Source organism: Nipponia nippon, unplaced genomic scaffold (genome assembly GCF_047370975.1).
Source record: "Nipponia nippon isolate SJK-2023a ecotype South Korea unplaced genomic scaffold, ASM4737097v1 scaffold_26, whole genome shotgun sequence".
Classification (NCBI taxonomy): Eukaryota; Metazoa; Chordata; class Aves; order Pelecaniformes; family Threskiornithidae; genus Nipponia; species Nipponia nippon.
The window spans coordinates 3066564-3091852 of NW_028262343.1; the positions used below are offsets into that span (position 1 = coordinate 3066564).

General features: G+C 41.3%; 1 protein-coding gene across 1 annotated transcript in view; it reads left to right on the forward strand.

The window, feature by feature from the left end:
- The window catches only part of LOC148055160 (poly(A) RNA polymerase GLD2-like), a 51423-nt gene that overhangs the window by 25405 nt on the left and 729 nt on the right, over nucleotides 1-25289 (forward strand). The window contains exons 4-6 of the mRNA XM_087762395.1: nucleotides 3819-3862; nucleotides 11142-11278; nucleotides 20933-21024. Coding sequence (XP_087618521.1) covers nucleotides 3819-3862; nucleotides 11142-11278; nucleotides 20933-21024 — 273 coding nt within the window. The remainder of the gene's footprint in view (nucleotides 1-3818; nucleotides 3863-11141; nucleotides 11279-20932; nucleotides 21025-25289) is intronic.

Sequence of the window (25289 nt, forward strand, 5' to 3'; positions counted from 1 at the left end):
AATCAAACACACATATGAAGCCTTAACAGCTGAGGACACCCATGAGCAAGGCCGGCAAAGCCCCCTGCAAGGGGAAACTGTACCAGCAACACACAGTGGACACCGTAAAAAGAAACGATGAGTACTCATAGTGGGTGACTCTGTTGAAGGGTACTGAGGCACCCATCTGCTGACCTGACAGGGAGTCACGAGAGGTATGCTGCCTTCCGGGAGCTAAGGTTCAAGACGTGGCCGAGAGGGTGCCACAACTCATCAAGAAAATGGATTACTATCCGTTGTTACTATTTCATGTAGGCATGAACAACACTGAAAGCCGAAACCTGGGTAAAATCAAGGAAGACTTTCAAGCCCTGGGGGTGCAAGTGAAAAACATTGGTGCCCAAGTTATCTTTTCCTCCATCTTGCCAGTTCGAGGGAAGGGGGTAGCCAGAAATAGGCGCATAATGCATATCAACTCCTGGCTATGTGGCTGGTGCCGTCGTGAGGGTTTTGGCTTTTACGACAATGAGGCATTCTTCGATGACTATAACATGCTAGGGAGGGACGGAATCCACCTGTCTAGAAGGGGCAAGGGAATCTTCAGCAACAGGCTGGCCAACTTGGTGAGGCGGGCTTTAAACTGAAGGACTCGGGGGGTGGGGTCCAAAACAGAAATGCTCATGCCACCACATCCAACTGGGGAGTAAGTCAGGCCAACCAGAGCGGCGACGGGTGTTCCTTAGCTGTCTCCCAAGATGTGTACCAGAGGAGCAACCACCTCAAGTGTATGTATACAAATGCACACAGTCTGGGAAACAAACAGGAGGAACTGGAGCTCCGTGCCCGGTCAGAAGGTTATGATATCATAGGAGTAACTGAGACATGGTGGGACAACTCACATGACTGGGGAATCGCGATGGACGGTTATAGGCTGTTTCGCAAAGACAGGCAGGGAAAAAGAGGTGGAGGAGTCACACTCTATATTAAGGAAAACCTCAAACATATCGAAGTCAACTATGGTGATTGTGAGTACTCTATTAAATGCCTCTGGGTTAAAATTAGAGGGGTCGTCTCCAAGCAGGACCTTACAGTGGGCATCTGTCACCGACCTCCAAACCACGATGATAAAGCTGATGAAGCAATATTTGGGACACTAAGGCAAGCTTCTGGTCAACAGAATCTGGTTCTCATGGGTGACTTCAACTACCTAGACATTTGCTGGAAGAACAATACAGCAGCTTGCATGTCATCCATCAAGCTCCTGGAATGCGTAGAGGACTGTTTCCTCTTACAAATGTTAGATGTGCCAACCAGGAATGAGGCACTGCTGGACCTGCTATTCACAAACCAAGAAAACCTGCTTTGTAATATCTCGGTCAGTAACAACCTGGGCTGCAGTGATCACAATATTGTGGAGTTTGGGATCTGGCTGAGCATGCTGAAGGTTAGCACCAAGACAAGGGTTCTAGAATTTAGAAGAGCAAACTTCAGCTCGCTCAGAGCTCAGTTGGGAGGGATTCTGTGGGAAGCTTCCATGGAGGATAAAGGAGCCAGCGAGTGCTGGGAGTTCTTCAAGAATGCTCTCTTGGAAGCACAAAACCAGTTCATCCCCTATAAAAGAAAGGGAAGGAAGTGGAGCAAGAGGCCCTCTTGGCTCAACCATGAGCTCCTGGGTCTGCTTAAAACCAAGAGATGCGTACCAGAGATGGAGAAGTGGAAGATTGTCCACTGAGAACTACAAGGTCATTGCCAGAGTGTGCAGAGATGCAGTTAGAAAAGCAAAAGCTCAGCTTGAATTGGAACTGGCCAGAGATGTCAAAAATCACAAGAAAGGGTTCTTCAGGTATGTAAATTGCAAGCAGAAACAGAAGGAAAACCTAGGCCCACTGTTAAACAGCAGAGGTGAATCAGTCACCAACAATGCTGAAAAGGCAGAGGTTCTCAACACTTTCTTCACCTCTGTCTTTACCAACACTGTTGGATCCCAGGCGTTGGGAACAAAAATCCAGGAGGATCCAAACATAGACCCACCATCAGTGAAGGAGGAGTTAGTACGTGAATTATTACAGGAGCTTGACCCCCTACAAATCGATGGGCCCTGACACCATCCACCCGAGGGTGTTGAGAGAGCTGGCTGATGTCATTGCGGGGCCACTCTCCATAATCTTCGAGAAGTCGTGGAGATTGGGGGATGTCCCAGAGGACTGGAGGAAGGCAAATGTTACCCCTATCTACAAGAAGGGCTCAAGGGAGGATCCGGGTAATTATAGGCCCATCAGTCTTACTTCAGTCCCCGGGAAAGTTATGGAACGGATCCTCCTGGGGGCCATCATGAGTCAAATGAAGCATGTGATTGGGAAAAGCCAACATGGCTCCACTAAGGGCAGATTGTGCCTGACAAATCTGGTGGCCTTCTATGATAGAGTGACCTGCTTGGTTGACATGGGGCGAGCGGTGGACGTTGTCTACCTGGACTTCTCCAAGGCTTTCGATACGGTTCCCCACTGCCTCCTCCTGGAGAAATTGATGCATTATGGCCTGGACAAGTGGTCTGTGTGGTGGGTGAGGAATTGGCTGGCAGGGTGCACCCAAAGGGTGGTGGTAAATAGCTCTTTTTCAAACTGGCAACCTGTCACAAGTGGGATCCCCCAGGGATCGATACTGGGCCCAATGCTATTCAATATCTTCATAAGTGATCTGGATAACGGGATCAAGTGTAGCCTGATGAAGTTTGCAGATAACACCAAATTGAGTGGGGAAGTAGACACTCTGGAAGGGAGAGCCACCCTGCAGGAAGATCTGGATAGGCTGGAAGAGTGGGCTAACAAGAACCTTACGGAGCTTAACAAGGACAAGTGTAAGGTCTTGCAGCTGGGAAAACATAATCCAGGAGTGCAGCTCAGACTGGGATCCACCTGGCTGGAGAGCAGCTTCGTGTAAAGGGACCTGGGGGTCCTGGTGGACAGGAAGCTCAATATGAGTGAACAGTGTGCTGCTGCAGCCAAGAAGGCCAATAGGATGCTGGGTTGCATCAACAAGTGCATCACCAGCAGAGATAAAGAAGTCATTACCCCACTCTACTTGGTGCTTGTCAGGCCACACCTGGAATACTGTGTACAGTTCTGGTCCCCGTTATACAAAAAAGATGTGGACCGGCTGGAGGGGGTCCAGAGAAGGGCCACCAAGATGATCAAGGGTCTGGGAAGCCTGCCATATGAGGATAGGCTGAGAGAGCTGGGCTTGTTCAGCCTTGAGAAAAGGAGGCGTAGAGGTGATCTCATCACCATGTACCAGTACTTAAAGGGGAGCTACAAAGAAGATGGAGACTCCCTTTTTACAAGGAGTCACATGGTGAGGACAAGGGGTAATGGGTACAAGTTACTCCCAGGGAGATTCCGATTGGACGCAAGAGGTAAATTTTTCACAATGAGAACAGTCAATCATTGGAATAATCTCCCCAGGGAAGTGGTTGACTCCGCTATGCTGAACACGTTTAAGACTCAGCTGGACATGGTGCTGAGCCATCTCATCTAGATTGTGCTAGAAAGGTTGGACCAGGTGATCCTTGAGGTCCCTTCCAACCTGGTATTCTATGATTCTATGAAATAGCAGTATCTTAGTAACAGCTTCTCTTAGCTGAATTAACTCCTTATACTACTATAGACAAGATATAGTAATAGAAAGATTTGTGGAATGATTTATTTTACAAAATATATGAAAGTGAAGTTCTTAAATGTTTCTAAGATGGAATTTCAGTCCAACCCTTTGGTGTAGTTGATATGGTAATGTTACCTGTGAATTACATGAATCACAGCAACTTTAAACTTTTTTTTTTATAGCCCTACCTGAACCCATCCTTCCATCCCTCCAAAAAAATTACCCAGTAAGTGTTTCTTATTAATTTACTACATCATATATGTGTATCTATGTATGCTTATCTAAAATATGTGAATTCTTAAATATCTCTAATGGGTTAAGTTAAACATAGTCTGTAAGCCTGGTCATTGATAACCTTTTTCACACTTATGTTTAGTGTATTTGCTGCTTTTGATCATTTCTTTAATGAAAACAGTTTGTTATATATGGGAAGATTTCACACACAGTTGGAAATGAGTGCTAATGAGAGCTGCTGACCTAATTCTCTCTATGCTGGCCTGAAAATATCCCTGTCATCTGTAACTTTCAGATTCTTATTTCTTAATATGTTACGTAATGTTGTTTCCATCCAACTGTGGTGTTTCAGAATTTCATATCTTCACACAGCTGTTGAGTTGCTTGATATTTCTGGGTGCAGAGAGTGAATGATATATGTTTTATTAAGGAGACTTTTGAGACCTCACAAAATTGGGCTTCAGTCCAACAAGAAAACACCTTTTGGGGACTTTGCTGTTATGTCCAGATCGTACTCTGAGTTCCAGAGAACTCTGTGAATTGGTATGCTTTGATCCTCTGCAGAATTAGGACTGCAATTCGTGAGCCTTAATCTAAGGAAGATTACCTAGAAATAACAGCTACCCTCTTAAAAAATACTTGTCTGGGGACAAAAGAGCTATTGCTGAATAGTTCTATGCTATAACTAATTTAGAGAAATACCTCATTCCTTCTTCCTTACCTTTCCTTTCATGTGTCACTTCTTAAATTTTTTCTTTATTCATAGTTGCTATAGTCTGATGTTCCTCTCTGGTTTGGTTTGGGGTTTTTTTTGTGTTTTTTTGTTTGTTTTTTGTTTTTTTTTTTACTGTTGCTGATAATCGTGCTGAGGTAGTAGTATCAGAAAGCCATTCTTTCTTTTGCATATACTTCCTATAATGCTGAAATGTGAATATTTGATGACATTGTACATCAGGGAGAAAATACTGTGGTGTCAGCCATCTTGGGTAATTAGAATAATCAAGATGCAGGAGAAAGCTTTGAGCTATAGTAAACTTTTGTTTCTATTTTGTAACCCTGCTTAGGTATACCTGTGCTAAATTTTTTTATGGTCTTTATTTTTTCTCTGATTTTTTTTTAATGTACTGTGTGCCTTCTAATCTCTTCATTGTTAGTGCTTAAAAGCATTTGAAGCTGTTTTTAATTTCTTGTACACCTAGCTTTATCTGGTGGGTTTTTTTAATTACTAAATTTGCTAATTATATTTGCCTAAAGCTCATATACTGTAGTATTTTAAGTTTTGTGTAGCATGTAATTTAAAGAAAACAACTGTAAGAATCAGTAATTTTGACTTCTTTGTAATAATAATTCAAACATTTATATTTGTAGTGTTTGAACTGTGTAAATGCCTTCAGAGTACTATACAAATATTAATGGTTTAAATTATTAAAGCAAAAGCATACAATACCATAAGCTGAAAAATCTGATGAATTTGTACTAAATGCAAGGTTTCATCTTGTGTCCTGTGAAAGTGGTAAATCACTTGCAGGTTCCTGTGTTTCTAGAACACTGCTGTAGGAATAGCTTTTTTTTTTACCCTGTTTCAACATAGATTTCTTTGTTGGTTATCTTGTCTTTGGAGTATGGACAAATATTCTAGCATTACTAATAAAATAAAAAGAATATTTTATACATGCTTACTATAAACCAAAGTAAAACTATGGATCAGGATACTAAAAAAAAATTATGCTAGAAATTTGCAAATACGTTTTTAGTCTACTGTCTCCATTAGGAATATAATTAAGTGTTTAAAATGTGCTGTGAAAGTTACAATTTCTGAATACTGATACTGCAAAGAAATTTAAAATGGAAATGAGAAATACACCAAAATGATTCTGGTCTTGTAGCTTGCAGTAATAACTACAAAGCATGGGCAAATGTCAGTACCCAAAGAAACTATATTTTTCTTGTGTTTGTAGCTAGTCAAAGCTGTGTCTCTGTTCTAATACTACACATAAATGCTGCTTCTCCCCTTCTGAAACAAACCACCCTACTTACAGTCTGTTGGGGTTTTTTTTCCAAATCAAATTTGCAGCTCTTTCTGCAGTTTGAAAATACTTCTGCGCTTTGAAGGAAACTGCTTGTTTTAAATTGTAGGTGCTGTGTAAAAGAGACATGCTTACCTAGAGCGAGAAACAAAAGGCAGATTCTGTGACTTGGTATATCTCTACTGCAGATATGAAGGGTGAGAAGTCCTGGAAAGCCACCAGATCTGACCACCTGTGCATTCTGTTGCCATGGGAGAGTCTCCAGCTGGCACCGAGCTGATGTTTTGCAACCACTAGTTTAGAGGGAGTGTTGGAGCATATCAGATGTGGGGTTGGATTCTGGGGCTTCCTGGCCCCCCAGCCAGATGGGGTAGCCCACAAAATGTGTTGATCGGTTCTGAAGCTTATATAGAACTCACCTCTGAGTCATGACTTTCACAGATAAGCTCTAGAGAACCTGTGATGGCTTAGGCCGCTACTGCTTCTGGTTGTTTTGCCTGTGTATTTGCCAGAGGTGAACATTGCTGCCACTGGGAGTCAGAAGGGAACATGTGCCTCAGTCTCCAGTGTTCCAGCGCAGCCTGGTGTATTAGCTTGAATCCAGATGGAGCTGGGTCTCCACTAGTGCTCTGGATTGTGAACTTCATGGGCTCTAGCATGAGCACATTTTTGTTTCTGCTTCCTCAGCTTCATGAGCAGTCATATCTTACAAAGGGATGGGGCAGAAGATGGGGTGGTGCTTACTGTAGCTACTTCACGCATAGGAGTCAGTCCTTGGACAGACACAATTTGATTCACCCTTTGAGTTGTACTTGTTTAAAGTATAAACATGAATTAAATGTTCGTTTGTAAGACTGGAGAAGGGTATTTTATGTGTCTGACTACAGATACCTATAAAAAATGGCAAGATACTATGCTGATGTTACCACTGTAAACTTCTTTGAAGGAAGAATCTTGTATAGTCAGAGCTAAAGTCATTATACATCAAGATATTAAATTGTAAAGATTTTTTTTGGATGTACACTTGTGTTGCTTTCCAGTGTGTAAGGTGGAATGAGAATATGCATAAGCATTATGTAGCCTAAATATAAAGCATGTTGCTGAATGTTAGTGTTTCCTTAAGAAATCAGCCAACCAAACTAAAGATTAGGGATCTAGTGCAAAAAAAAAAAAAATTTTGGGGTCCCTTTTTCTGGGGTATTTTGAAATAATGAATAGCTCATTTATATTGTTTCTCAATCAGATCCTGAATTTCTTTTCCGTTTCTTAAGATGGCACGAGGCAAAGACGCAGCAAGCAAACTGGGGACTAGTTTTACAAGAAGCTGAATTTCTTGCCTTCTAGAGCAAGTTAAGAAGGGAAAACTTACAGGAAGGCCTACCTGAAACTAAGCTAGTCTGAAGAATGCTTTGTAATTCTGTTTTATTACCAACCTCCCTTATGTGCAGAACTGTGGTTTGGTTGACCTTGGCTGGACACCAGGTGCTCACCAAGCTGCTCTCACTCCCCTCCTCAGCAGGACGGGGGGGGGAGGACAAAATAAGATGGGAAAAAAAAACCCCTCGTGGTTCAAGATAAAGGCAGTTTAATAAAGCAAAAGCAAAGGCTGTGCCCAGAAGCAAAGGAAAACAAAAGATTTCTATTCTCTACTTTCCATCAGCAGGCGATGTCCAGCCACTTCCTAGGAAGTAGGGCTTCAGTACACATAGCGGTTGCTCCGGAAGACAAACATCCTAATAACGAATGCCCCTCCTCCTCCTCCTTTCTCTTAGCTTTTATTGCTGAGCATGATGTCACCTTAAATACTGTGTTCAGTTTTGGGCCCCTCACTACAAGAAGGACGTTGAGGTGCTGGAGTGTGTCCAAAGAAGGGCAACAAAGCTGGTGAAGGGTCTGGAGAACAAGTCTTATGAGGAGCAGCTGAGGGAGCTGGGGTTGTTTAGGCTGGAGAAGAGGAGGCTGAGGGGAGACCTTATTGCTCTCTACAACTACCTGAAAGGAGGTTGTAGCGAGGTGGGGGTCGGTCTCTTCTCCCAAATAACAAGAGATAGGACTAGAGGAAATGGCCTCAAGCTGCACCAGGGCAGGCTTAGGTTGGATATTAGGAAAAATTTCTTCACTGAAAGGGTAGTCAGAACAGGCTGCTTAGGGAAGTGGTTGAGTCCCCATCCCTGGAGGTATTTAAAAGACGTGTAGATGTGGTGCATAGGGACATGTGGTGATCAGCAACCTGCAGTGTTTTAAAAAAATCAGTTGACTAACATTATCAGAAACACCTGATTAACAATTTGCTTTAGATAATTTAAGTTAGTGTTAAAAAAAAAAAAATCTTCCAGAAAAGTAGTTTTAGTCATGCTTTATATTGTGTGGTACTTAGTTGTCTTTTTAAGAGTCATTTTCATAGTGGTATAATCACTAAAGCAAGTGGAGATGGGAATTATTTATAACTCTGTGTCGCTTAAACTAGGTGGGTTTTTTAATGACTAGCTGCTATAGACTGTAACTTGCATTTTTACTAGAGCGCTTGTACAGAATAATATGAATTTATTTTTTGAAGGTAAATGCCTTTGAGTAAGGAAAACTTTTATTTGCCTGACCTTTGTGAGGTAAATGTACTTAATATAAATGGTAAAACTTGGAACTGTAGATTTCATGAAATTGAACTTGATGGGGGGGGGGATTTAAATGTCATAATTTTAGATTTCAGAATTCAAGAGTTTTAATCCTAATTACTAGATGAAGATTTAGAAATTAGCCTTCTAATGCAGTTTAGGAATTGTATCAGTTCTGCCATGGATGGGAATCTTTGGAATGTGGTACGTCTCCTGCTCCTCAGGTGAGGAGTCTTTCAGATTTATCACTGGTGCTTGTATGACTTTTGTAAGTTGTAAATTCATTGAAGAAACAAACTAAATATCCTAAAAAATGCCTTCATCTGGACTATGTTTCTATCATAATTGCCCTTTTCAAAATACAGATTTGTGACTTTAAAACTCTGCAAGGTTTTTTAACTTCATATTTCATTAACTGCCAAAAAATCTTATTGAGAAAATATCTTTGGATAAAATTGTATTTGATATCCTTTTGCTCTCTCCTTTTTTCTGGATGTAAGTATACACACACAGAGGCATACATGTACACGCGCGCGCGCGCACACACCCCCCCCCGTAAGTTTTATTACAATGATATTTGATATTTTGTCTTTTGCTATTGGTGTAACTGTTACCAGGTGATTTATTTTTCTTCTTATTCAAATGATGTACAAACATTAATAAAAATTAATTAATCATGATTAATATATAAAATGTAAACAAAATATACTTAAGAAAAAGCAACATCCTCTCTAAGTTAGTTATAGTGCTAAAGAAAATAACTTATTATTTATTCTGAAAAATAGTATCCTAAAGTCTAACCTTTTAGCTGCTCAGTATGCCAACCTTGATGTGGTGGCAGATTTTTCTTGCAGTTGAGAATTTCTCAGGCATTTGAACATTCAAAACATAACAGAAATCTTTTTCTCCTTTTCAAAAATGTCTGTTGCCTCCAAACATTTACTTATTAGTGTTAGTAGACATCTGTTGTAGTAATTTCATTGCATTGCTGGTTTGTATTGTTGGAGGTCAGCAGCCCTTGTTCTTGTTCCTTTTTTCCCCCGTGCCCATTTCCTCATGAGCCGTTATACTGCTAGTACTAAATTCATTTGTTTGTGACTCTTCCACAACTCTCTGTGGGCATGGGCAAGGAGTGACTTTCACTCCAGTTACCTGTCTGATTAACATTAGGGTTAAAACTGTATATGCTGTATAATCTATGAACAATTCTGTTCCCCTTTTAGATCTTTATATGTATGCTGCATATCTGCTTTTTATGTCTGTCTCCATGTTTTTGGTGTGTTCTGTTGGATTGTAAGCTGTTAAATTCTGAGCTCTGTTAACTATAATAATATTTTATATGCAAAGTTATATCATGTGAGAACAAGACCTCAAATTTTTCACAGCTGGAAGAATGGCTTTTTTTTTTTCCCAGAAGGTGTTGCGCAAGGTTCCAGGAAGCTTTGCTAGAATTGGAAAAAGAGGACGGGAGTCTGAAACTTTCCAGTCCTACTGGTTTGATCACTAACCATACTTTTCTCAGAGGAAGCATTGCCTGCTGTGAATGTGGAAATAGTATTACAGTGTATAGTCCTTCCAGTGATGTTCTAGTACTATAAAGTTTGAGTCATGCCTGATACTACTCGTTAAAATAACAAAGGAGCGGGAGGGGAGATACAATAATGACTGAATGGGACCCTAAATTTACATAGATGTATGTCCTTATGTGAATGTAAAACTTGGTCTTGTGTATCTTGGGTTTATTTTCCTTAAAATACATGACATTGCTGTAAAATGTAGTATCCTGGTATTACCAGGTTTTAAAAATAATTTCTCTAGCTAGCAATAGAAGAGGTATGTTCTCCTCCATGTGCCCCAGTCTCTCAGAAGAACCTAAAGGATGCGATGGACACCCAAACAGTATAGCAGATCTAAACCCATGTTAATTTAGTCTTTTGTGTAGATTCCTTCAAAGCTGGCTTTCCTTTATAGCAAACCTGACTTTTTTTTTTTCTCCCCCAAAAGAAAAGCATACTTCAGCTTAAATGCTGTGTTCTGTGTATTCAGGTTTTCTGTATAACTTATTCTTTCAGATAGGTTGGCTAGAGGAGGTGCTACTGCAATCTTTGAACTCATTATATGGGAGGATGCAGGTTCATATTAGAGCTAGTGGGTTTGACATGCAAGTTTAACTCTCTGCTGCGGGGAAAAATAAGTCAGGCCTCCCTTTTGGATTGAGTGTTTCTGTACCACAGTTATGGGAACTTGGCAATAAGTGCATTAGCTTCACCCACCCTATCAGTTCAACTGCGGACAGCTCAATGCAGGCTACCTTACTCAGCTTCCACTCATGTGGTTTTACTAGCATGTAAACACAAGTCCAGCTCAGAGATTCTCCCATGTTAAAATTATTTAGCAAATAGAAGGCAAGGGATGATCTCGGACACTCCTGTGCAAGATGATTTTACCTGAGCTCGGGGGAGTAACTAATATCCAATAGAGGAGCACAAGAGAAACAGAGCCATTTGCTCGCACGTGTCCTTGAACTTCTAATAAGCAAATGATGGGCAACTTTTTTTGTTGTGAAAAATATATGCACCTAGATTAAGTCTGTGTGAGCGTATATATATACTCTCTGATTTTATTTTGACAGGAATCTTTTAATCCTACTATGCAGTTGCATCTTGTTCATCAAGCTCCATGTGCTATTCCTCATTACCTCTCAAAAAATGGATCAAGCCTTGGAGATTTGCTAATAGGTTTCTTTAAATATTATGCCACAGAATTTGAGTAAGTAATAAGCTCATCTTAGTGTTTTAGAATATGTAAGATTTTGATTCCTTCTATTCAATATATCAGCACTTTATGACCCTTGAAGAGAAAAGAATAGCAGTAATGCAGGAATGATAACTGACAGGAAATGGGTGAAAAGACTAAAGGACAATAGGAATGCTGACAAAGTGTCCAACATCTTTTGCTTAGCCAAGCAGATTATCGTGTAAAATAGCTGCTGAAAGTTAGATAGCTTTGTCCTTTAAAAATGGCTGGGTTTTGTTATATTACACTATTTTAAAATTGCATAATTCTGTGTGAGAAAGAGTTATTCTTCTTAGGTGTAGTTTAAGGTATTGATTGTGATATGGAATTATTTGGACCTTAATAGCTGCACGTGTCTTCTGTCACCCCAAGTCAATGGAGATAACTGACCAGGTGGCTCTTTACTTTGACTATAACATACATGAATATAGGCCATACCTAGTGAGGAATTCTCCCATATATAGTTAGCTCACTAACTTTGTTGGTTTGCTAGAATCTTGAGTTTAATTTTGGCATATGGACTTCCTTGTTGAAGAGAAGTAGAAGCTAAAATTGTGAGGGAATCTGAGAAATCTGTAGATTATGAATATTTTGCCAAATTGTCACTTGAATTTCTTACAAAAATTGCTTGTCCATATAAAACATCAAATGGCTGTATTTAAATAAGCTTAAAGATCTTCTAAATAACTTGTTTCTGAGGCAATTGGTTCATACATGTTGCTGTCCTGTGTATGTGCATCATATCCATTTCCTGGAAGGAGAACAAAATGTATAACTGCTGGATATTCATTATAGTTTTTTAAGTGTTCATATTTTACTTCAGTGTAAGAAATGAGTGATCATGAAATCCTTAAAAGAAAACATTGCTGCGGCATGCACCACATGTGGAATATGTAAGCTAAATCCATATGGCCTGTGGCAATTCATGAGCTAATTGCACTTTTTGCATGCTTAAGTCTGATTCTGAGAGATTTTCATATAAAGTATTTTCCTTCAACAATCTCTGCAGATTTTGTCCTAAGAGTTTCTCCTGAGTACCTGTCTTTTCAGCTGGCAAGGTGATGTTTGCTAAACAGGTAATTTAGACACCGCTGGAGGATATCCTCAAGTTCCTAATTTATGTGGGACACTAGATGCATCCATTACTACTCATCTGTATAATGAGTTATTAATCTTCTTTTATATAAAAAAGGTCTATTTAATAAATATCTTTTACACTAAAGTTGTTTCTGATTTGCCTGTGCAAACTAGCAAGGAGGGTCTTGCCCAAATGCAGGAAAAATACCTAATTTGACTTTCCTGGTTTGGGTGCTTGTGAACACAGAGTCAAGAGCAGATTTCTGCATAAATCAGTAGCTGGTCCCTGTGTTCTCTTACTTTAAGGGAAGATTTTTTTTTTTTTTCTGCTGTTAGACATGCAGGATATACTAAGAAATATGAAGACTAACAATGCTGCAGTATCAGTACTTGAACTGATGATAATACATCAATATTATCTTTTGTGATGATCTCGTAAAGAAAAAATGTTATCTCAATTTAATTGCAGAGGCATGGGGGAGCTTCTGGTTAAAACAAAGCTGGAAAAGGTGGAGAATGAAGATAGGATAGTTGCCGAAGTCAAGGGAAGAAAAGATTTTAAAACAAACAATAAAAGAATATCTGGCTAGTTTTTTCCAATGTTAAGTACCTTTTAAATATTTAAACATTTGACTGGTGATATTGTTTTTAAAACAAACAAAAAAAAAAGAAAAAAAAAAAGTCATTAGGATTCCTGTGTTGAAAATGTTACATAGCTAAGAAGTCATATCAGGAAATGATGCACCTAATGCAGCAACCTATATTGTTTTTAACTTTTTCTACTATAGAAATAAAACTTAGTCAGTTGTACTGACCATCTGTGTATCCCTGATAATTCCCATTTGAAAGGAACAGAGTGTGTGTCTTGAAGATACCAAAATTCTGATAGTTTCATAAAAACTGGTAATTGGCTGGAAAAGAGAAACTCAAATTAATGCCCATGTGGAGGAAAGGGCAGGCAGAACATAGTGTTTAAACATTTTTATGTGTGTGATAGCCAGCTAATGAGAACAAATAGTGTCACACTATCCACAGTATATGTTACCTTTGCTTTGAGGTTGCTGATGGAAACAACATTATAAGTGGGGATGAGGATAAGAGTTAAATAAACACAACACAGGGCTCTGTTAGTTCTGCCTTTCATGGAAGAACTAGTATTTTACTTCTGAATCATAGAATGGTTTGGGTTGGAAGGGACCTTTATGGTCATCTAGTCCAACCCCCCTGCAATGAGCAGGGACTTCTTCAACTAGATCAGGTTGCTCAGAGCCCCATCCAACCTGACCTTGAATGTTTCCAGGGATGGGGCATCTACCACCTCTCTGGGCAACCTGTGCCAGTGTCTCACCACCCTCACTGTAAAAAATTTCTTCCTTGTATCTAGTCTGAATCTACCCTCCTTTAGTTTAAAACCATTACCCCTTGTCCTATCACTACAGGCCCAGCTAAAAAAATCTGTCCCCATCTTTCTTATAAGCCCCCTTTAAGTATTGAAAGGCTGCAATAAGGTCTCTCCAGAGCCTTCTCTTCCCCAGGCTAAACACCCCCAACTCTCTCAGCCTTTCCTCATAGCAGAGGTGGTCCATCCCTCTGATCATCTTCATGGCCCTCCTTTGGACCCACTTGAGCAGGTCCATGTGCTGGGGGCCCCAGAGCTGAATGCAGTATTCCAGGTGGGGTCTCACCAGAGCGAAGTAGAGAGGGGCAGAATCACCTCCCTCGACCTGCTGGCCACGCTTCTATGATGCAGCCCAGGATACGGTTGGCTTTCTGGGCTGCAAGCACATGTTGTTGGCTCATATTCAGTTTTTCATCCACCAGTACCCCCAAGTCCTTGTCCACAGGGCTGCTCTCAATCCCTTCATCTCCCAGCCTGTACCGATACTGGGGGTTGCCCCAACCCAGGTGCAGGACCTTGCACTTGGCCTTGTTGAACTTTATGAGGTTCACATGGGCCTCTCCAGCCTGTCAAGGTCCCTCTGGATGGCATCCCTTCCCTCTAGAGTATCAACCACACTACTCAGCTTGGTGTCATCTGCAAACTTGCTGAGGGTGCACTCAATCCCACTGTCCATGTCCCCGACAAAGATGTTAAATAATACTGGTCCCAATACAGACCCCTGAGGGACACCACTCGTCACTGGTCTCCACCTGAACATTGAGCCGTTGACTGCAACTCTTTGAGTGTGACCATCCAGCCAATTCCTTATCCACTGAGCGGTCCACCCATCAAATCCATGTCTCTCCATTTTAGAGACAAGGATGTTGTGTAGGACAGTATCAAATGCTTTGTACGAGTCCAGGTAGATGACGTCAGTCGCTCTTCCCTTATCCACCAATGTTATAATCATAGAATCATTTAGGTTGGAAAAGACCTTTAAGATCAAGTCCAACTGTTAACCTAGCACTGCCAAGTCCACCACTAAACCATGTCCCTAAGCACCACATCTACCCATCTTTTAAATACCTCCAGGGATGGGGACTCAACCACTTCCCTGGGCAGCCTGTTCCAGTGCCTGCCTACCCTTTCAGTGAAGAAATTTTTCCTCATATCCAACCTACACCTGCCCTGGTGCAACTTGATCCCATTTCCTCTTGGTACTTGGGAAAAGAGACTGACCCCCACCTCACTACAACCTCCTTTCAGGTAGTTGTAGAGAGCAATAAGGTCTCCCCTCAGCTGCCTCCTCTCCAGACTAAACAACCTCAGCTCCCTTAGCCGCTCCTCAAATGACCTGTTCTCTAGACCCTAAATGTTGTAACGCCATGTTACAACCCCATCGTAGAAGGCCACCAAATTTGTAAGGCACAATTTGCCCTTAGTGAAGCCATGTTGGCTGTCACCAATCACCTCTGTTTTCCATGTGCTATGGTGGGTGGTACTTCATTGTCCCAGTCCCCGCCTTTGGATTCTGTGACTTGGGCCGCGTGGCTAGAGCACTTGCCAATGAAGACCAAGGCAAAAAAGATGTTGAGTACCTCAGCCTTCTTCATGTCAGTTGTAGCCAGGTCTCCCGTTTCACTCATCACAGGGGGTACAGTTTCTTTCATCTTCCTTTGTTGTCCTATGTGCCCAAAGAAACCCTTCTTGTTATTTTTCACATCCCTAGCCAAGTTCAGCTCCAGCTGTGCCTTGGCTTTCCTGATCCCCTCCCCGCACTCTCGGGCTATATCCCTATAATTTCCCCAGGATGTTTATCCCTGCCTTGACTGCCTATGCATTTTGGTTTTGTGTTTTAGTTTGGCTAAGAGGTCTTGACTTAGCCAAGCTAGCCTCCTGCCTCCCCTGCCCAACTTCTTGCATGTTGGGATTGAGAGCTCTTGTGCCCTAAGAAAAATGTCTTTATCTCCCAGCTCTTGTTTGCTCTTTTGCCTCTGAGGGCAGTTTCCCAAGGGATCCCACACACTAGCACCCTAAACAGCCAAAAGTTTGCCTTTCTGAGGTTTAGGGTCCCGACTCTACTTTTTACTTGTCCTGTACCCCTCAAGATTGAGAATTCTACCAGGGCATGATCGTTGCAGCCCAGGCTCCCTCCAATCTTGACCTCTTCGATAAGTTCTTCCGCATTAGTAAGCAACAGGTCCAGCAGTGCCTCTCCTCTGGTTGGGCTCTCCATCACTTGTACTAGGAAGTTGTCCTCAACGCACTCCAGTAGTTTCCTGGACTGCTTGCAGTTCACTGTGCTGCTTTTGCAGCAGATGTCAGTGGTTGAAGTCCCCTATTGGGATCAGGGCCTGTGAGCGTGATGCTTCCTGTAGTTGAAGAAAGAACTCTTCATCAACCTCCTTGTAGTAAAGATAAGGGCTGGCGACCGGAAGATCACGTGCTGTACGGAAAGAGTTAAGGGTCGACCCTCCCTTGTCTCCGCCCCTTATAACATGACACACCTACTGCTGGGGGTATAAAGCCCGGGTCGGCTGGAGATCTAGTGGGATAACCTTGATGTGTAGTGTTTGCTACACAGTGGTGACCCCGACGTGATCAGGCAACAGCGATGGAGCTCGCGGAACTCATAAAGGTACTAAAGTCGGTAACGACAAGGGTGCTTAAGAGGGGGTTTGCGGCAAGGCGGCGCCGACCTGCTGCACGTGGTGTGCTGATGGGGCAGGAATCTCCTGGGAACGAAAAGCCATAGTGTTCCCTTGCATGAAGAAGATAGAGTACGCTTTGCCTTTACTGTTCCTGAGCCTAACAATCAACACCCGTGCGCCAGATATCAATGGAAGGTGTTACCCCAGGGCATGAAAAACTCACCAGTCTTGTGTCAAATTGCTGTAGCTGCTGCGATACGCCCTATTCGAGAAAATTTCCCTACGGTCATCATTTTCCATTACATGGATGACGTGTTACTGGCGTCCAACCAAGAGGAGTTACTGGAAAAGGCACGCGTGCAGCTGATAGTCAGTTTGGAGCGACATGGGTTACACATTGAGCCTCGGAAAACACAGGTAGGGCGTGCAGTAAAGTATTTAGGTACTCAACTGAGGCCACGAAGCGTGACAGCACAATCATTTGAAATTTGGACTACAGTGACAATACTCCATGAGGTGCAAAAATTTATTGGACAACTATTGTGGCTTAGAAACTTTATTCCAATATCTGAGGCAGAAATGACTACCTTATATCAACTCCTGAAAGGAGGAGATTCCCCCCTAGCTCCAAGGACTCTTTCAAGAAACCATCAGGAGATTCTTAGGACAATTATGGAGCGAGCCCAGCATTGGGGTCTCGCTCGATTTACACCTGAACAACCAGTCACTGCCCTGATTTACATGACCGATACCGCTGGCCATGGTTTACTAATTCAAAATAATGGTGAAAAAGGCTGGCCTTTTGCTTGGTTGTATCAAGGCAAACCAAAGACGGCTTTAATTTCTTGGCCAACATTATTATCCCAGCTTATTCTCCGCTGTCGGAGGCAAACTCAACACTTAACAGGGAAGGACCCGGAGGTCATCGCATTGCCCTGTTCTTTGGCACAGTGGGAGTTGGTACTTCCACAAGTGGGGCTCCTGCAAGCGGCGATAGCTGAATTTACGGGTCGTATTGAAGGTCTAAGACCACACCCCTGTGGGGAGATAATCCAGGTACTCCATTTTTTGCCAGCTAGTGCCATAGTTGAACAACCCACCGGAGGCCGCATGGTTTTTACCGACGCGTCATCGACTACTGGGAAAGCTGTCGTTACATGGCAGGAGGATGGTCAGTGGACCCACATTAGTTATCAAGATCAAGGGCAATCCGTGCAGTATCTTGAGGCCAAGGCGGTATGGATGGCTCTCACTCAATGGCCCGAAGAGGCCTTGGATCTAATCACAGACTCTTGCTATGTATATAAGTTACTGAAGAAGTGCCGATGGGCACTTGGGGCAACGTCAGAGATTGCCGGAATGTTGCTCACCGCACTGCAAATGAGAACCGCTCCTGTCTGTCCTATCCATGTTAATAGTCATAGTTCCATACCGAGTTTTCTTTCTGCTGGGAATGAAATAGCGGACAGCTTAGCAAAGAGCGTACTGGCGGTTGAAGAAACTTCTAACCTAAGGCGAGCTTTCCGCCTGCATGAGCTCCTCCACTGTGGAGCTCGCGGTTTAGCTAGGCTCGCTGGCATTACGTTGCAAGATGCTCGCTCTGTGATTGCTGCTTGTCCTGTGTGTTCCAAAGGTCCCCTCTGGGAGGCAGGGGTAAACCCTCGAGGGTTGCAGCCCAACCAAATATGGCAGTCTGATGTTACGATTTATGAACCCTTTAATCCACGTAAGTATCTGCATGTCACAGTTGATACCTGCAGTGGAGTTATTTTAGCGACTATGCATGCTAAACAAAATGCTCTCTCAGTTATTTTACATTGGCAGGACTGTATGGCGCAACTTGGCATCCCACAAAAAATTAAAACAGATAATGGAGCGGCATATGTCAGCAAGAAGACAAAGGACTTTTGCGCGCGCTGGGATATTCAGTTGAGTCATGGCATTCCCTATAACAGTACGGGCCAAAGCATTGTAGAACGCGCGCACCGCACATTAAAAGAGTTACTCGACCGACTTAGGGAGGGGGAAAAGATAAGCCCAGGAACAGGGGTTCCCCCTCCCCTTGACCCTCCCTTATTTCGGGCACAGCGTCTGTTGACGACGGCACTAATTACCTTAAATCATACCATTCGAGGGAACACCTATAAAACCCAGACTGCAACCCAGGCACATTTCCGGCTCGATGAGAACGAAGGGCCTTACCCTTTGGTTCAAGTACGGGACCTGCAAACCCGTGATTGGGGGGGGCCTTATTCCCTCCGTTGCCTGGGACGTGGGTATGCGTGTGTGCAAACCGAGAAAGGGACGCTAGAATGGGTACCCAGTCGAAATACTCGACCGTATAGACATTAATCAATCTATTGAGTCTTATCTTGACAGGTTACCATTTCCCTATGCATCCTGATGGTGTGGGGGAGTAATGAGGGAGCCGCGACGAACTACTGGCTGGACTGGGCAAAATCTATGAACGTAACGGATGCGTGTCTGTATAAGTCTTACCATATATCGATTATTTTACACACAGCTTCCCCAGCAAGATCCAGAACTACTGGAGCTAAGGGAGGGGGAAATGTAGTAAAGATAAGGGCTGGCGACCGGAAGATCACGTGCTGTACGGAAAGAGTTAAGGGTCGACCCTCCCTTGTCTCCGCCCCTTATAACATGACACACCTACTGCTGGGGGTATAAAGCCCGGGTCGGCTGGAGATCTAGTGGGATAACCTTGATGTGTAGTGTTTGCTACACCTCCTCTCCTTGATCAGGTGGCCTGTAGTAGACACCAACCACAAAGTTGCCTTTGTTGGCTTGGACTCTAATTTTCACCCATAAGCTCTCAACCTGCACATTGCCGTTCTTCAAGATAGTTCTGTGCAATCAATCCCATTTTTGGCATAGACGACAACTCCCCCACCTCTCCTTCCTTGCTTGTCCCTTCTGAATGGTTTATAGCCATCAATCACAGCACTCCAATTGTGCGATTCATCCCACCAAGTTTCTGTGTTAGCAATTAGGTCGTAGTTTTCCATCTGGGCAGCAGCTACCAGCTCCTCCTGTTTGTTTCCCATGCTGTGTGCATTGGTATAGAGGCACTTCAGTTGGGCTATTGGCCACATCCCCTTTTTAGAGGAGCTTGCCCTAATTCCCTTGAGGCAATTCACAGGTGTTTCCCTGTTGCTTCCTAATGCCTCAGCAGCCCCTGGCTCTTCTCTAGTGCTTAGAACTCCATCCCCTTCCCCTGCTAAATCTAGTTTAAAGCTCTGTTTATAAGTCCAGCCAGCTTGTTGCCCAGGACACTTTTGACCCACTTGGTCAGTTGAGCCCTGTTAGCTGTCAACAGTCCTGGTTTCTTGAAGGTATGCCCAAGATCGTAGAAGCTGAGACCTTGAGCATGGCACCAGCTATGCAGCCAGTCATTCACCTGTTCAATTCATCTCCTTTTTCTTGAACCCCCATTATTTTACTTGATGTAGTGAATAATATTTAATGGCAGGATGGGCCCAAAAAGTAGGGCGCAAAGGAAGAAACAAGCACCTTGCATGCTGTGCAGCCATAAATGAGTTTATCTCCTTGTACTGTGTTGTTTTGGTTTTGGGTTTTTTTCCCCCCTTATGCTATTAACCTGCTTTGTTTATTTAGACTATAAACTCTTTCAGAAGAGAATTGTTGATTACCATGTATTTATACAGTGCCCATTCCACAGTCTGAGTCTGGGATTTTTGCTGTGTCCATAAGAAGCAATTTTTCTCCCCCTTTATAATTTACCAGAAATGTGATTTGGAAATTGCTGCATATATTGGACTTACACACTACATATGGCAAGCTTGATTTGCTGACACGGTCGTATAATTAGCTTGCCATAGAGTTCAAGTCTGCATTAATGTTTCACATGATACAGTTGGCTAAAAGTATACTTATAACTCCATTTTAACTTTCAGTATTATCAAAGCTCCGCTGATCATGCAGTGAATGTGACAGAGTATAAAAATGTATGGAGGTGTTCTCAAAAGAAGGTATTTGGAAACTGGTCCGTGTTTACCAGGCCCTCTGAAGAGAGTGTCTGATTTTACTTCTGCAGCTGTGAGTGAAGGCAGCAGGTTTTCACTTGGCTATCTCTTTGTAAAGTGAGACCTTGAAGCAAGGTAGATTTGAGGCTATAATTTATTTTTAACTTAGAAAAAAATGTAGGTGTCCACATTCATGTTGACATTGTTTTTTTTTGAAGAAAAATTAAGAAAACATGTAATGAATACATGTTACTCATGGAAACTGTGATGTTCTGTTTTGCAGATGTTTTCGTAAATACACTTTTGTGTTTGTGGAAAATTTTTCTTGTTTCCTACCCATCATTCCTTACTCTTATATAGTGAATTACTGTTACACTAAATTACTCCTTATTATAAAGTACTGTGCTATCCAGGCTTATAACATAGCAATTTGATGATTTTTTTTAATGTAAACTGATATTATTCATTCAGAATCAAGAGTTAAAAGGTCTGCAAATTGTTTCCTTTTCCCTAGTTGGAGCCATCAAATGATTTCAGTTTGTGAGGCCAAAGCTATTCCAAGACCTGATGGCATTGAATGGAGAAACAAATTTATTTGTATAGAAGGTAAAATGTAAAGCTGCATTATAATTTTTAACTGTTAAGACACTAAACATATGAATCTGTCAATTAGACCTTACCTTGGTCATGTTTTAATAATGCACGTGTAATATATTTATGTAGAAAATGAAGTTTAACCAATGTAAATAGTTTTGGAAACGGTCTTGCCAAAAACATTTGAGAAGGAAGCTTTAAGTTCTATAGTGTTTAAAAATAGTTCTCCTGACCTTTTCTTCAAGAGGACTCATTGCCCTGTTATTTTGGAACAGGGATTAGGACTTTGACAAGGAATGGCAGTAGTGTGTGTTTTCCTGCTCTGCAAAAGTAGTCTTCAGTTTCGCCAAGATGGAGCTTCTGAAAAAACATAGTGGGCACATATTCAGATTCCTCTCTAAGAATATTCTTTGTTCTAGTAATGCTCTGGCATCCCAAGTCCTAACAGTAACTAGATTATGCGTATGTTGATCCCCTTGTGGTTGCTATTTTTGGTTGTCTGGTGAACGTACAGTTTCCACAGAGGGTAAACCCAGGGCACCTTTTGGAGTTGCAGGTCTCAGCCTTCTTAGTTCAGGCTGAACTGGGCAGTAGCATGATACAGGGAACCTGCTTCGTGCTCTTTGGTGCCTTTCAACTGCCATGGGGAATCTACATGGAGAAGATGAACAGTTAGCATGCGTAGGAGATGAAGCTTGGACCAGGGAAAGAGAAAATAATAGACTAAGAGAAGGACTGAGATGTTAGAGGAGAATGAAAAAAGAAGCAGGGAAGGACTGGGAGCTATCCTGTAACTGGAAACAGTTAACAGAAAGATAAGAAAGGGGAGCAAGAATCAGAATGCAGCAGGTGAAGGGGAACTGATTGGACAAGAGACCATGGATAAGGAACCAAGGTGGAGTGGGAGCAGAATTATAAGTAGGTGGTTTAGGACACTGGGGTGAAGAGGGAAGGTTTGAAATGGGGGAGGTGGCCTGGGCCCTGGCTGTAAATAAATGGGAGGCTATTAGGATCAGGATATCAAGGGTTGAAGTTTTAGGATAAAAGAGGAAGAGAACTTGGACAGGAGCCAAACTGTATGGAAATAGTTGTTAGAGATAAGGACAATTTTGCTGAGGTGGATGGGAGGAATAAGGCAGAAGTCCTGTGGTTAGACACAGACACTCCTCAAGATTCCTGGGGGGTGGGGGTGTACTCTGTGCAGAGAATAATTACCTACTGGTAAAATTAGCTATTCTGTGGCCTAGAGCTCACCAACTTGGCTGTAATCACATGGACAGTGTGAAGCCACATGATAGGATTCCTGTTCTTTATTTGACTTGGAAAAAAAATCAACTACCAGTCATAGGGGAAAAAAATACACTGAAACTTGTGAAGACGACTGCATGCTTGACTCTGCAGTCTCAGAGTTGAGAAATGTGAGAAATAGAGTATCTGCACAGCCAAAATGATTCGGGATAGTGCAGGGCAGACATTGCCAAGGCTCTGATCTGCATGTGGGAGGTGGGAATGCTGGGCAGCTGTCTGCTGATGTCACATGATGCTGATCCACTGTGTTGCAGGTGGGGGGCTGTGTGTTTCAAGCTCTCAGTTTTTTTATGATGTTACAAAGTGGCTGAATAATTAGGTTTGCCTTCTGTCAGCTTGGAAAACAGGCATTTTAGAATTTGTATTAAATGGGCTTGATTACATATAACTTTTTCTTAAGAGTGCGTTTTGCATTTGAACTATTAAAAAAGCAAAATTATCTATAGGTGGCACATCTGATTCCTTCCTGTTACCATGTACTTCAAGACTTGATTAAGAGTGGGTTTTATCCTCACATACCAAGTTTTTACTTCTAAATTGGAAGGAAAAAATTAAATTTCCTATTTCAACTCGAAGTAAGCTTCATGTTTATAACAGCTATTAAGCTGAACTAGTTTAACAAAGTACGTAGATAAACTTCTGTGCACTTTGATAAGAAACTTTTAAAAGCTAGCTAAACATGTCAACATATTCTGGTTTCCAAGTCTTTGTCAGATTTTCCATTTAGTGAACTAAAATTCCACTAATTGGTATTATTGCATATATTTTTAATATTTTAAATATATTTGTTGATAGATTATAAGAAGTCTATACCTGCAAGTTGCCATAATTCTACATGTAGCGCTACATTTAGGCTTGCTCAAAGAAAAAAAAATTATTCTCTTTTAATTTTTATCGGCCTTAAGACTGATTCTCACTTTATTTCTGCTGTTTGAGAAACTAATATAGTAGAGATGCTCTTTTCAGACAGTTTAAAAATCTGGCAGGCTATTACCATTATAGGGATACAGAGAACTTTGCTTTTAGCTAATGTTTGTGACCATTCCTTGTCAGAAGCTCTAAATTGCTAGCAACTATTCTGGTTTCAGTTTAAATCTTCTCTATATCAAATAATATCATATATTCTCCTGCTGAAAAAGACACAGTTTGGAAAAGCTAGAAACTTGGCAGTTTTGTGAGAATTAAATTGATAGTCATTTAGGGAAACTGGATCAGAAGCTGTCTAAGCTGCACCTGATTCATGCTTGTACTTTTAAATCTCTCAGATCCACATGTTAAAAATAATTCTAAAAGTAATTCCTCAGGACTTGGTTTGCAGCAGTTCTGAAGTTTTATGATTTCTTGTATTTTCGTTTTGAAAGATCATAGAATCATAGAATGCTTTGGGATGGAACCCCTTTAGTCTTTCCCTCAAGCATCAGTGTTAAAGTTTTATTATTTTTTCTTTTAATATTCTCATGTCTGTGTGTGAACAAAATAACTTATGATGGACTCTCACTGTCCTGATGGTTAGAAAATGTAGTGTTGTAAATAGCTGATTGCAAAATTATTCTTGCTGTGCTCTAGGGAATGAGTTTCTTTTGACAGTCAGTAAATATGCAGGAAGAATAAAGGGAAGAAGTGAGCCAGCTTTTGTGACTAGGAAGAGTACCTTTTTTTCCCCCACTGACAGTTCTAAAAGACTGTACAGCTTTGCTCTTGTTGATTTAAAAGAAAAAAAATCTCTTGATTCAACATAAAGTACATAAGGGTCCTAGCATTAAAGAAACACTTGACATCATGTTTAAGACACACAAAAAATGCTGTACTGCTTCACACAGTAAGGGGTATGGAATTCTTACTAGCAGTAGGTCACTGTGACAAATTACGTGACTGCTTTTAGAAGACTAGGTACCTTTCTTATTTGATGGCCAGTTTTCTGCTCCAATCTAAATGTATGATGCATTCTAAAGTAAAATAAATCTGCCTGTAAATGTCCATTAAAAAAACTTTATAGCTAGTTTGAAGAAAAACCTTTTAGAAACATGCCAAAACCAACATTTGTTGCTTGAAGCAATTTATTTGATTTTGAATTTAAATAACTTTCAGTAGCAAACCCAATGCCGTGGAACATGTTCCAAATTTGAAGTCCCAGTCTCTATAATGGCATAATCTCTTCTGATGTCTGTTTTAATGCTTTATTTCACTATATGTCCCTATGCGAATAAAAGCATTTAAAAAACCAACTAAACAAAAAAGCTACCTGATCTATCAAATACTTCTATGGTTCGATGGCCCTTGAGGACTTTCATAAATTCTGCCAGTGTGAAATACACCATATTTTATTTAAGCAGTTCTCTAGCAAGGCAAAAAAAGACTATATAAAATCTGTTTTGTAGTGCATTGTAACGCATAGTCTCTGCATTATAATTCTTTAGTATATGTTACTTTAATGTTGGCAACCTTATCAATAGCAGGGAGTATTTTTTTAATCCTTCAATTTAAAAAAAAAAAGTTCCAAAGTACTAATTATGTTAGCAAAAAAAAAAAGGGGGGGAGAACATCACATAAATTTGTAGTCTTTTTAAAGGGGTAAGCCCCAAATTGTTAACTTATTAATAGCTATTGTAGAATAGATATGAACTAATAAAATATATTTTTACAGCAGTTGGTACTTCTTACATAAAATTTATAGTAAATATTTTACTGTACTCCTTGTATTTCACTGAGAAGCTGTTGAATGAGATGAATCTAAAGTGGACAGTTCCAAGAGGGACATGTGTAGTAAGTTTCAAAACATTTTAATATGCAAAACCATATTCTGATATCTCATCACAGACTATTAAACAGTAACAAATAATTACTGATGCATGAATTCAGCACAATAATAGCATGCTTCGATAGAAATAATAACCTGACTTTATTATGGATTACATACCATTAGAGTGTTCAGTGTTTGGGGCTTTTCTGGATGAATGTTATGTAGAAAT